The 12,937-nt window shown below is 36.7% G+C and overlaps 1 protein-coding gene across 1 annotated transcript; it reads left to right on the top strand.

Moving 5' to 3' along the window:
* Positions 1-618: 618 nt before the first annotated feature.
* Positions 619-2,393, top strand: LOC147886510 (phenylcoumaran benzylic ether reductase IRL1-like). Its single transcript, XM_087395097.1, has 5 exons — positions 619-999; positions 1,107-1,241; positions 1,337-1,574; positions 1,733-1,936; positions 2,057-2,393. The coding sequence occupies exons 1-5, from the start codon at positions 670-672 to the stop codon at positions 2,218-2,220; spliced, it is 1,071 nt and encodes a 356-aa protein (XP_087251223.1). The 5' UTR covers positions 619-669; the 3' UTR covers positions 2,221-2,393.
* The last annotated feature ends 10,544 nt before the right edge of the window (positions 2,394-12,937 follow it).

Genomic DNA, 12,937 nt, shown 5'->3' with positions numbered 1-12,937 from the left:
TGTATGAAGGTAAAAACTCAAGCACACACAAAAGCAAGTCATGGTGTGCTGGATGTTTTCTTTTAAACGCTTGCGACTTGGCGTTGTCGTACTGGTGCACGTTAACTTTTTCACTCATTTTGTTGGGACGCACTACGATCAGGAAGCTCGCAAATGAAGCACTGTGTGGTTATCTTTTCGATGAAAGGCTAGCAAACAAACTTCATTAGAAAGTACAAATGGCAACCACAAAGGCATACAAGCTTTCATACATTTGGCTCGAAAGCCACCAAGTGGCCAAAAACAAAACAAGTGAGTACAAGTACTCGTGAGCAGTGCCTTGAATTGGTTCTGTCAAAGGAAAACAATTGTCAAGATGAATGAATGAGTAATTTGCAACAAGTGAGATGGAAGCCTTGTCAAGATGAATGAATGAGTAATTTGCAACAAGTGAGATGGAAGCCTTGTCAAGATGAATGAATGAGTAATTTGCAACAAGTGAGATGGAAGCCGGTGTATAGGAAAGTTGGAATGATTTGCAAAGAAAGAGAGAGAGAGAGAAGGGGGCGAGGTGGCAAAAAATGGTGAAACGATAGCAATAGTGAGCGAACAATTAGTAAAGAGGCCTACGCGAGGGCAGGGCAAAAGCAAAGGGCAATTTCCGGTTTGCCAAAACTGTGCTCTCTGACTATGGAAGGGATGAGGTTTTGTGGAGGGCTGTGTGTATTAGTGCTCCTGTTGGAGCTGGCTCTTTTGGCATGCCATCCGCACCCTTCTTGCGAACCCCATTTCCCTCCTTCCATTCTTAGCCTTTCAGTCCCTTCTTCTTCTTCTTCTTCTTCTTCTTCTCCCCCCTCTCGTATCCTCATCATCGGTGCCACAGGCTACATCGGCTCCTTCATAGCCCGCGCCAGCATCTCCCTCGGCCACCCCACTTTTGCCCTCGTCCGCCCCTCCACCTTCTCCACCAAATCTCTCCTCCTTGCCTCCTTCCAATCCCTTGGTATTACCCTCCTCCAGGTATCTCCTCCTCTGCAGACTCTTTGTTATCTTCCGTTGTCTTTGTCCATTGTTTTTGCCTTTGCATCACCCATCTTCATCTCTTCATCCAAAGCCTTTTCTCCCAGGGCTCTTTAGATGACCACCCCAGTCTTGTTGCAGCCATCAAACAAGTTGATGTTGTTATCTCCTCTGTCGGAGGTCCGGCAATTCTTGACCAGAGCAAAATCATTGCAGCCATCAAAGAGGTTGGAACTGTGAAGGTACTGAATTCACTGCCATTGAATCAAACCCTTTTGACTTACTTCATTCCAAGAGCTCCATGCATATGAGCCTCATGTTCGGATACCTGCAACAGAGATTTTTGCCCTCTGAGTTTGGGAACGATGTTGATCACGCCCAAGCTTTGGAGCCTCTCAAGACGATGTTTGGCAAAAAAGCGTCAATCCGACGTGCTGTGGAGGCTGCGGGCATTCCTTACACCTACATTTCTAGCAACGCGTTTGCCGGGTATTCTCTCGCAAATTTGGTTCAATTCGGGAAGCCAGCTCCACCTAAGGATAAAGTAACTATATACGGTTCTGGCAATATAAAAGGTGTGTTTTTATAGATTGCACTCTTTGCAAACTCAATTTCGGAATGATGGTAGAGGTTGCAGTTATCTGTATAACTATACACTCTCTAACCGATGTATCAGAGGTCCTGAGCACTTGGTTTGACTACACAAATTTTTGTGCTTTTTGTAATTTTGCAGCTATTTTTATGAAAGAAGATGACATCGGCACTTACACTATCAAAACTGTGGATGATGAAAGAACACTCAATAAAACCGTGTATCTCAGACCGTCTGCAAATATTCTTACTGTCAACGAAGCTGTGGCTCTGTGGGAGAAGAAAATTGGATACTCACTGGAGAGGGAATACATACCAGAAGAAGATATGCTGAAGCAGATAGAAAGTAAGCGAGGATATGTCTAGCATTTTGAAAGGGTCCCCTTTTCTGTTGGAGCAAAAAGCATCCAAACAAGTACACCTCTAGACTTACGTGATGATTTTCTTTTTTTTGCAATGATTGCAGATGCCCCCTTCCCTAAGAATGTAGTATTAGCCACTGTTCACAACATTTTTGTGAAGGGTGACCAGTATAATTTTGACGTCGGTCCCAATGGGGTGGAAGCCTCGGAGCTGTATCCTGAGGTAGAATATACAACCGCAGAAGAGTACCTCAATAAATTTTTGTAAAGTATGGAGTCTGGATTCGACTGGTTAGCATTCATGCTGATTCACCCTGTACTATTTGATGCTTTAGCTCCATGCACGTTCAGCCAGGTATCAGCCAGGTACTCTTAGAGCTCCTTCTTTTCTAGCAAGACATTGAGTGCAAATCAATGTATCAATGTGAATCCAAGTCATAAGATTCATCTCTACAAATGAGTCGTTTTGCTTCTTTCCTTTCTTGTTCAAAATACTTGTCTTTGTAAGACTGGATAATATCCTGGTCATATAAAGGTGTATATGACCTTGATTCATTTAACGTAATAGAGCGCTCTAGCTTGAGGTTAGATCAGGTCCTTAACCTAGCTTTTTTACCCCTTGAATATGAGAGAATCAAAACCTTATGGTTGAGGAACTAGGGGTTTAGTGGAGAATGTATTGAGCTGGGTGGAACAGCCCCATCTGCTTCTTGTACACTATGTGAGAGACTCCTAGGAGACCTGAAATGTATCTGCCTCCTGATACAAACTGCAGAAGGCATGCTTGAATGAATGTAACCACCCACAGCTCCTTCTGTCATAAGTATCACCATGCACACATGCACAATGAGCGGAAGCAAAGATCCAGCAAGAAATGTTCACACATTTGAGGGTGAGAGAGAGAGAGAGAGAAGACAAAGTAGATCTGTATTGTTGCTGCCTAAGTCGGGCTGAAAATAGAAGCTTTACCACAAGTCCTAACAGTCAATTACGCTCTCCTACTCCTGGATGTCAGTAGCTTCCTTTCACACACTTGAGACGGAAGATGTGAAGGACACTGTGCTTCATGTGGTGGGCACAAGAGCAGCTGCTCTTGCCTTGGACTCAGTGAAAGCCCGAGATGCTTTCCATGATCCACGGAACCACCTTAGTAAACAAGGAGACTCCACGGATGGCACATGTGCCCTGTGGTAGGATTTTGGTATATCATTTGATGATCCTAAGTCAGCACTGATGTGGCTCTATGGTGAGCTGATGTGGCAGGTCGGTCACATGGCAGGTTGGCCTGCCCCTAGGTCTGCAGATCCCCTGCTGGTGGTTATTCATGTCCGTCACAAACCTCAATAACGTTCTTTCTCCCTTCTTCATTTTCTATGATTGTTGGTTCGTACTACGAGGTTTTAGCAACTTTTTGGGTATCTTGTTCTTGAAATATGTCTTTGTAAGCTCCCATCTTTTTGGTGGTTGGGTTGTAGAGCCGGTGTCCTTTTCACTCTACAGTGTATCCTATGAAGATACAGTGTATGTGTGGGTGTGTGGATTAGAGCATATGTCTATACGATGGTCTACACCCACTGTTGGGTGCTGATGATGTCAGTGGGGATGTCATAGTAGCTAGTCCTTGCTATGCGTGATGGAGTTTATGGTTTCAACCTTATGAATGACTATCATGAGATCGAAACTGCCTGTGTTGTAATTTTGAGAGGATGAGTTTGGGCATGTTCCTGATATGTACATTCTTGATTCCTGCGTATGTTTGGAACTTGCATGAAGCACTTAGAACCAAAAACCTTCAAATGCTTAACAAAAGGCGTTTTACTTGAATGGGCCTCATGGGGATGGTGGAGTGTCGGGTATCATAACATCTGCCTGGTCTAAATCACTTGGATAAAAGAATCAGGGTACCCTGTGGGTAATGGAAAATATGCTTGACAGCTTGCCGTTGCTTAGTATCAGGACTGTGCATAAACTTACTCGCCTAGAAAATAGCAAAATGAATATCTGATTTAGTGTTGCAAAGATAGATAAACAGCCAACTGTCTGGCTGTACATACCCATATCATAGGGCTCTCTTGCATCATAAAGAATTATCTTCAGCCTGGGATCCACTGGAGTAGAAATGGGCTTGCAATGGACTGAAGCAACACTATGCATTCATCTAACTTGCCCAAGTTATAGTGCAAAAGACCCAGATTAACATCTCAAATATTTCTTGATTCTTTGCTTTGGCTCAAATATAGTGTTCAATTCATCCCATGCATATTTAGCATGTTCCTTGGAGTCAGTGTGATGGATTATATTTCTATCCAAGTGTAGCCCGATGAAAAATATTGGTTGTTCATCCTTTTCTTTCTACTCTTCACTAGGTGCATGAGGTAGTTGATTTTGTTTTTGGGCAATGTACCACCAATTTGTCATCCAACTGGTGTTGGAAAACAAACTATGAAAAGTGTGTAAATACTTCTTAGTAGTTGCATTGTAAAGATCGGTTGACATGTATTTGTTAGCCAAAATCAGAAAATGGAATGTTATTGCTCACAATGCATAGGGGTAGCACAAATGTGTTTATGAATTAACCTAAACATGGTGGAGTGATTTTCAAAAAAACCATTTGGAGTCTTTTCTCATTGTTACCCAAGGCCTTGTGCATACTACCTTAAACCATTCAACAACAAATATGTACATCAGAAGTAAAGATTTACTTGGCAAAACCTCACTCATGACTAGAGGTTTCCATTTACGAAATAGAAGATGCGGGTACAGATAACTACCATTGAAAGATGCCCTTCTATACAACCTCTTGCCAATATTTACTTCCTTGGGTTGTAAAGGTGGGGCGGCGGAGGGGGGGGAGATACTCCTATATTTGAAATTTACCTAGCTTGACATAATTATTTATCTTTCATATGTATACATGTTTGAATATTGAATCTAAAGCTATCCTTTGTATATTGAAATCTTTTTTACAAATAATGTGCTCATTACACACACACGTGTGTGTGCACGCGCATGCACATGCACGCATGCTTTGAATGCTCTCAAATTCAATTGTGAAATCTCTTATAAGGTTGGCACTATTGTAGCCATTTTGTTCAAAGTTTGCAATTACTTCATAATCAATTCATATCTACATTTTTAATTGAAATTTTATGTCTAAAAGCCAACATTGGATTGAACGAGGTCTACTAAAGAGATGACAAAAAAAAGCAGATCACCCTAGAGCAGTCTACTGAATGCATTTATAAAAAAAAGAAATGATAGACAAGAATGAATGCATCATTACATGCATATCATAATTAGATACAAGTTCCCCTTCTCTCTTGTTTACAATCTCTTGTCATTCATTTGTGGCCTCCCAATGTCCATTATGAAGGCAACATATAGATCCCCTTCGAAAAGGGTTGCCTTCCATTGTTCTCGCAAGCTTTCTTATCATCCTCTAGTTTAAGTTTAGCTTTTTGCATATCTCAATCCGTTTCTCCATTTCTCCTTAAATTGTATAGTTAGAAGGTATCTATGAGGCAAGAGTCATCTTCTTCCACGTTGCATTTCCTTGAGCTACCTTGTTGGCAACCCTTGGACCCAACCCTATAATTCAAAAGTTGAGGCATGGAGGGGTCTATATGCATTAGGAACATTATCATGCAAAACCTTGAATCCTATACCAATCTTCCTTCATCCATGCATCCCTTAGGGTGCACCTTAACTACTCTTTAATTACTCTATGAAATGTTAAAGGAAGAACTTCCAACATCGTGCATACTAACTCCATCTCATCCATTGGGTGGATCACAAAATTCTTTCTCAATTATGTATATAGCCTCAATGTCATGGATCCGCATTACTAGAAGGATAATTTCTTTATATCTTTTGATGATTTCCAAATTTGATAGGACAAGAATGGTGTAAGCTCAAAACTCAAGATAACATTCATGTCTACAGATCGCACCCATAAATGACTTCTTTTTCAATACAAATAAAGACGTAAAATTACAAATACTATCATTTAAGGGAGTCATATTGGGCATGCCACAAATAGGCCCTAGTATCTGATGCTAAGTAAATTTATCTCATATAATAATGCATTTTCATAGTTAAGAAATTATGTTGCAAAGCAACACAGCAACGGTAATTTCTTTCATCCAAACCCTCATCTCCCATTCCCACCCCTAATCCATGCCTCAATTTTTCTCTTAGTGCCCATCTTTTGATCATTCTTTTCTTTTAGCTAGTAAGTTTTATATGCTTTAACTATACTCTCTTATCATACATGCTTCATCATATGTTGTATTATTTTATCTTACATACATTGTTGAGCTTTATTCTTTGCTAGGTCTTTAATAAATGATTCACATAGAAAGATCTGAGTACAAATTGATCATGATCCATGCATTTAGTTGGATTGATATATAGGGATGTTCTATCTTATTTCATAGGTTGTATTTTATTTTGTTCAAGTTCTAGATGCAAAAATAGAAGAAGTTTGGAATTTGGAGCCATGTATTTCTTGTAAAAGCCACTATAAATTTTAAAACTTGCCATATGTTGGACACTCCTATGGCTTTCTTGGAGGACTCTATTATTAGATCTTTTGTTTTTTTGGGATGCTCATGTGGCCTAAGGAGAGCAAAGTATTTCTTTTGATTCCACAATACTGATTCCATAGAAAGTCATGAAAAACAAGGAGAGAAATTGCAAGATTTTATGTCAAGCACAATATATTTTAATGAACTTATAAAATAAATGTTGAATTAGTAAATGTGTGACACAAGGATGAGGGAGACTACTAAATAAGACTCTATTGATTGTGATCATGATCAAAATTATGATATCATCACCATTCATAGGACATCTAAAATTTAAATATATATGAGATATACTATGAAAATAATTGGCTTGGCCTAATTTGAAATACAATATAAGACTATAAAATATACACCTACAGTCCCCAACCCTCTAGCCCCTCCTCTCCCATCCCCTTATCTTGATAGCATCCACCTTGTGACTACGATCTACATCAATACTTATGCTCTTTCGGACTCTTGCTCATCTTGTTCTACTCTGACTAGATTGCTCTACTTCATATCCCATACCTTCCACCTCCTACATGCATACCAAAGTATAAGAAGTTCACATGCGGGAAAACTATGAAACCAAATCAAACAAGGATTGATTTTTAAGATATGACATACCTCCACCAAAGGTTTTACACCTAGAATCCTTCAAAGGACAGGACATTCAAGCAAGGTAGCTCAAACTCCTTAGTGGATTACCATCCATAATCCTCTGTTTATACTCAAATGTAAAATATGTTATTTTTAAAATAATATAAATAATTGAATAAAAGGAAAAAAATTTGTATTGATATTCATCACAACTGGAGCAATAAGTGTCTTCTTTCCTCCTTTTCCCAAATGGAGTCACTACTCCTATTCTTATTCCTTTTTCACAACATTCTTTTGGATTTGCCATATCTACATTTTTTTAACTTTTTTTTTTTAGTACTGATAATATAAATTGTAGTGATATTCATCACACAACTGGAGCAATGAGTGTCTTCTTTCCTCCTTTTCCCAGGTGGAGTCACTACTCCTATTCCTATTCTTTTTTCATGACATTCTTTTGGATTTTCCATATCTACATTTTTTAACTGTGAAAGAAAACCAAATCAAGAAAAAGAACAAAAATATTGTATCTTAATCCAATGAATTGAAATTACCATTTCCTTTCTCTCTTTTTTTGAAAGATAGTCCACAAGGTCCTTGATACACTCAAAGGTCTCATGGGATTCTCTATATATGCTGTTTTAAACATTTCATCATGACATAAAGAGATCTTATTAGATATTAGAAAATGATAAACTCAGTTGTTGAATTTTCTAAAATTTTTATGATAAATTGATATTAGAAAATGATAAAGTCAGTTGTCAAATTTTCTCAAAATTTTATACTAAATTTACAGCTTGAATATATCTAAAATAAAAAGAACTTCCTTTTAAAGTTATAAACTGTACAAAGGAAGAACAAATTGAACTTCTTACTCAATTTCGAAAAGATGTAAGTATTACATATACGCTAACATATGATGCTTCAAAGAGAATCGTTCTAATATATGTATGCTTTGTGTTGTTATAATAAAGTTGAACTAAATGGACCAAAGGAAGAGTTTTGCTTAAACAACATGTAAATTTAACCATAAAGAAATGCAAACTAAATTAGCATGCAAAAAATAACAAAATATGAAGAGGGAAGAGGAGAAGAGTGGAGATGACAATAGAGGGCACAACTAGAGAGCACACCACAAATGACTAACTGTACACTAGATTTAGTTGAAAATGTAGAATATATACAAACTCATTTAGGGTTAGGGTTAGGGCATCCAACCCTTTCCTTTATAGCACTCTATTGGGTTAGTGCTATGCACATATGATCACATGATGTTGAGCGCGATCTCTCAACACCTTCCCTCAAGATCAACATCATGAAGTAGGCCTTCCCTCAAGATGATGATTCTGGGGAATGGAAGAAGGACTGAACATTACACTCTCACAACAAGAAGGATGGCAATTCAGCACAAGGTAGAACCATGCTCTGATACCATGACAAAATATGAAGAGGGGAGAGGAGAAGAGTGGAGATAACGAGAGAGGGCACAGCTAGAGAGCACAACACAAATGACTAAATGTACACTAGATTTAGTTGAAAATGTAGAATATATACAAACCCATTTAGGATTGGGGTTACGGCATTTAACCCTTTCCTTTATGGCACTCTATTGGGTTAGTGCTATGGACATATGATCACATGATGTTGAGCGCGATCTCTCAACACCTTCCCTCAAGATCAACATCATGAAGTAGGCCTTCCCTCAAGATGATGATTCTGGGGAATGGAAGAAGGATTGAACCTTACACTCTCACAAGAAGGATGGCGCCTCAGCGAAAGGCAGAACCATGCTCTAATACCATGAAAAAATATGAAGAGGGGAGAGGAGAAGAATGGAGATGAGGAGAGAGGGCACAGCTAGAGAGCACACCACAAATAACTAACTATACACTAGATTTAGTTGAAAATGTAGAATATATAGAAACCCATTTAGGGTTAGGGTTAGGGCATCTAACCCTTTCCTTTATAGAACTCTATTGGGTTAGTGCTATGCACATATGATCACATGATGTTGAGCATGATCTCTCAACAAAGAATCCACTAGAGCCAGATGAGAGGACATGGAGAAATATGGACTTCAATAGGAGCATCTAGCTAGTGACTATGTAATACATTATGACTCATTTCAAATTTTGGTTTTATCTTAAGATATGAATACCCATATTTATAGACTCTACCTTTTAGATGGCAATGATCAAAGCTGAGATTACACAAATAAAGCTAGTAACTTAAATTATAAGTATTTCATCACACTTAATAAGTCAGATCTATAAAAGGTTATAAATATAGGAATCGTAATTGGACACATTGTATTTGAGAAATACTTGTATATAATCAATTTCATGCTTTGTTTATGATAGTTGTAAAAGACACGCTTTAGTCTATAAACACAAGTTGAAATTTCTTCCTATGTTCTTGATCATGCATTCTTTGACGGATTGTGTGCACATAGATGGATGGTGTACCTAGAACAATCTATAGGCAATGCATGCGCAACTATAGTTACAAACACATACCTAGTGGAATGCAAACTGAGTAGGTCACATATTTTCAGCATTTTTAACAAGATGTACTTCGGAATGTTCATCCAGCTGATATTAGCAGACAAGTGGAAAAAGAAAGCACATATGAGACAACGTCAAGAGCACATATACAAGGGTCATAACCTGCTTGCAATCCTCATAGAGAAGAAAGCATACATAGGTCCTACTATCGACCTCAATAGATAGGCAAGAACACATATGCAAGGGTCAAGTTCTACTTCTAATCTCGCAAGAGGTGCAACAAGGATATAGTGCAACTGCATTGTCTATTGTGGTGGGAAACATGAGATATCACCTTCCACTCTCACAAAACACAAAAAAATTCAACAAAGATATACAATGATTCTTTAAAATGTAGGATGTTCAACATTGGGTGATAAATTGGAATGATATCATGAAAGAAATGTTGAAACAGAGGCCGATTTTCCTTGAGATGAGGATGATTTCTTTAAGCACATTAACTTTAGAGATGATGAGGATCCATAAAAGAACATTGGTGAGGACCTCTAAGAGAACATTGACTAATTTGTAGAGAAAAAATCTCAGAAGCATGCATTGACGTGCAAGGTTTATGGAATAGGCATCAAGCATCAATACAATTTCAAGATGGGATGCTTTAGCTACTATTTTGAGACATGGGAGGAAAGAGGGTGGGGAAAAAAAAACACTAGAAACAAAAAGCAAAGTCATAGCTCATTGGTAGTCCAACTTTGATTATCACAAGATGGTGATCTTGATGGAGTTAGAGTTCTAGCATGTTGGAATCAATTGAACAACATGTGATTCAGCCTGGATGTGACTTAGTCACAATGCTTTAGAATGTGTACTGATAGTAGAGATAATGCACATGGTCCCCAGGTATTCAACCTAGTGCTAGAGATAGATATTCAAGAGAGGTAATTTATTGCCTATATGATGCAAATGCTCAAGCAAAACAAAACTCAAGCATGATTGTTTAGAATGCTCTGAGAATTGTCCGAAGTGTAGTCTTATGAGAAAAGGAGACGATTGTGTAGTCTTATGAGAAAGGAGATGATTGTGTTTGATTATGTTCCTTTGCAAAAAAAGCTGTTACTTTTTACAAAGAGTTGCAAAATCTGGCATGATCTCCAAATGTGGTGTTATGGAGAGTGATGGTCAGAAAAAGGCTAAAATAAGCAACCTAACTATATATGTGAGTTTTGGAATGGTATAAAGTGTAGAGAAAAACAATAATTTTGAAAGCCAAACTACACATATGAATTATCAATTATTTGAGACAAAATTTACTACAAAGGCATATAGAGTCCTTTTCAAGCAATATATTAGAATATAAAATGATTAGAATAAGAAAGAATAAGTATATGACTTATTTTGTGAGAGTTGTCATTATTCAATGTGAAAGAAAGACACAATAGGTAAGTAGCTCTTTATATAGGTTGATATTATATGATTGAAGTATCATTTTTCTATTAAATCATTTTTCTTTCATGTTGACTTAAAGTATTTTCATATTGTGATAGAGTGATCCTTGAAATTTTCCTTTTTACATTTTCGATGGATTTCAAACATCTTGTAAAACTTAAAAGAATTGTGGTCTAGTGGAAGGTAAAAAGAATTCTAATATAGAGATTTTGCCCATTTTCTTTATACCTTTTAGTAGCAAGAAACTTATTTGAAGTTTTGACAATGTTTTAGGTATATTTTCAAGCCCCCTGGTTGCTGAGTTGAAAATCCTCTTCATTGAGGGGTTGGAGCTATTTTATAATTACCCAATCATATCCATTTTGAACCACGTACTAGGCATGTCATAAATGTACAAAGTTTAAGTAATACTCATGATGGTTACTAGAGATCATTCTACTCAATGCAAAGGTAAATATACTAGTCAACTTTTTTGACATAGGGACAAAATTGAAGCTACCTTGGATACTATAAGAATCATAGGATGATCTGTGATATATCTATAATGCAAATAGGTATCAATTTAAGACATTGTCCTCTTAAAATATCATAAGATGACATAAGCATTATCGTTATCAAAGAGAGTGCATACAAAAAAAAAAAGGAATATTATTTACAAGATGCAGGATTATCAGCAAAGTCAATTCTTTGAATATTTTATGACTTATGTGCCTTCAATATCTTATACATACTTTCGTTAGATCTATTTAAAACATTCATCTCTAGTCTTATAAATATGTTATCTAATGAGCTTTAAAAGACTATTGATGAAGTTGTTAAGGAGGTTTTGAAGGTATCATTAGAATCGATTTGTTTTAGATGGTGGCTTGAAATTCTAGCAAGTATCATAATAGCTTTAAGGTAGAAGAGAAGAAAAAGTTTATCCAATGGTTCTTGCCTTAAATTCTTCATGTAGTACAAGGAATACCCATGTATTTACATTATGCTAATTTTTTTAAAATTGATATTGCCCAGTTGTTTTATAATTATACTCATCATAAAGGATGGTCAAAGTGAGACATGCAAGTGGTTGGAACTTTACTATAAGCTTAGAGAATTAAAAGGAGTATGGAATTTCCATTCTCTAAAGAATGTAGTAGGTTTGTTATTTTCTCTAAATTTCATTAAAATATTTGAGTTTTAGCTATGTGTAGGTTTTACATAGCACCCTATGTATGTAGGATTTACATAGCATCTTTTGTTTATATAGTCTATGTTTGTGTACATAATGAAAAAAAGATTATTGATGTTATAAGACATGGCATGTATGATGATTTTTGGTGCTATGTTTTTTAGTGCAAGGTATTTATACATGTGAAAATAATCACAAATAATCATGATAACAATGAGATATTATATGTCCAACATCATACTTCCAAGTTGTTTACTTGGGTTTTTGATCAGATAAAAAGAGGAAGAGATGGTCTCTTTCCTATTTCTAGAATGATTAGAGTCATATATAAATGTATTATTCTTATAAAAGAATATGTAGCTCTTGATCAAAAAAGTCATAATGGTTTTAAGTGGCATAAGCATAAGATTCTTAAATAGCCTTATGTTGAAAAGGCTAAGGAAATATGGAACTCTTATCTTCAATATGGTCAAGGATTCGATGAGAAATATTTTTATGATAAAAAGACATTACAATATCTAAAAAGAGAAAAACATTATCACTATCTAGAAGATGAAATAGCTCACCGTGTGGAGCAAGTTTGGAGTATTGAAAGGAATCATGATAATTTTGAAAATGTCATAGCTTATAAGAAAGTATTGTTTAAGGTAGTTATCAAACCAAACAATAACGTTGAAGACTTAACAAGTGTAAAAATTTAAA

The sequence above is a fragment of the Dipteris shenzhenensis genome, chromosome 24 (assembly GCF_047967505.1).
Source record: "Dipteris shenzhenensis isolate YYH24624 ecotype China chromosome 24, Dip_SZ_1.0, whole genome shotgun sequence".
Taxonomy (NCBI): domain Eukaryota; kingdom Viridiplantae; phylum Streptophyta; class Polypodiopsida; order Gleicheniales; family Dipteridaceae; genus Dipteris; species Dipteris shenzhenensis.
This window is presented reverse-complemented; position numbering and strand designations above follow the sequence as displayed.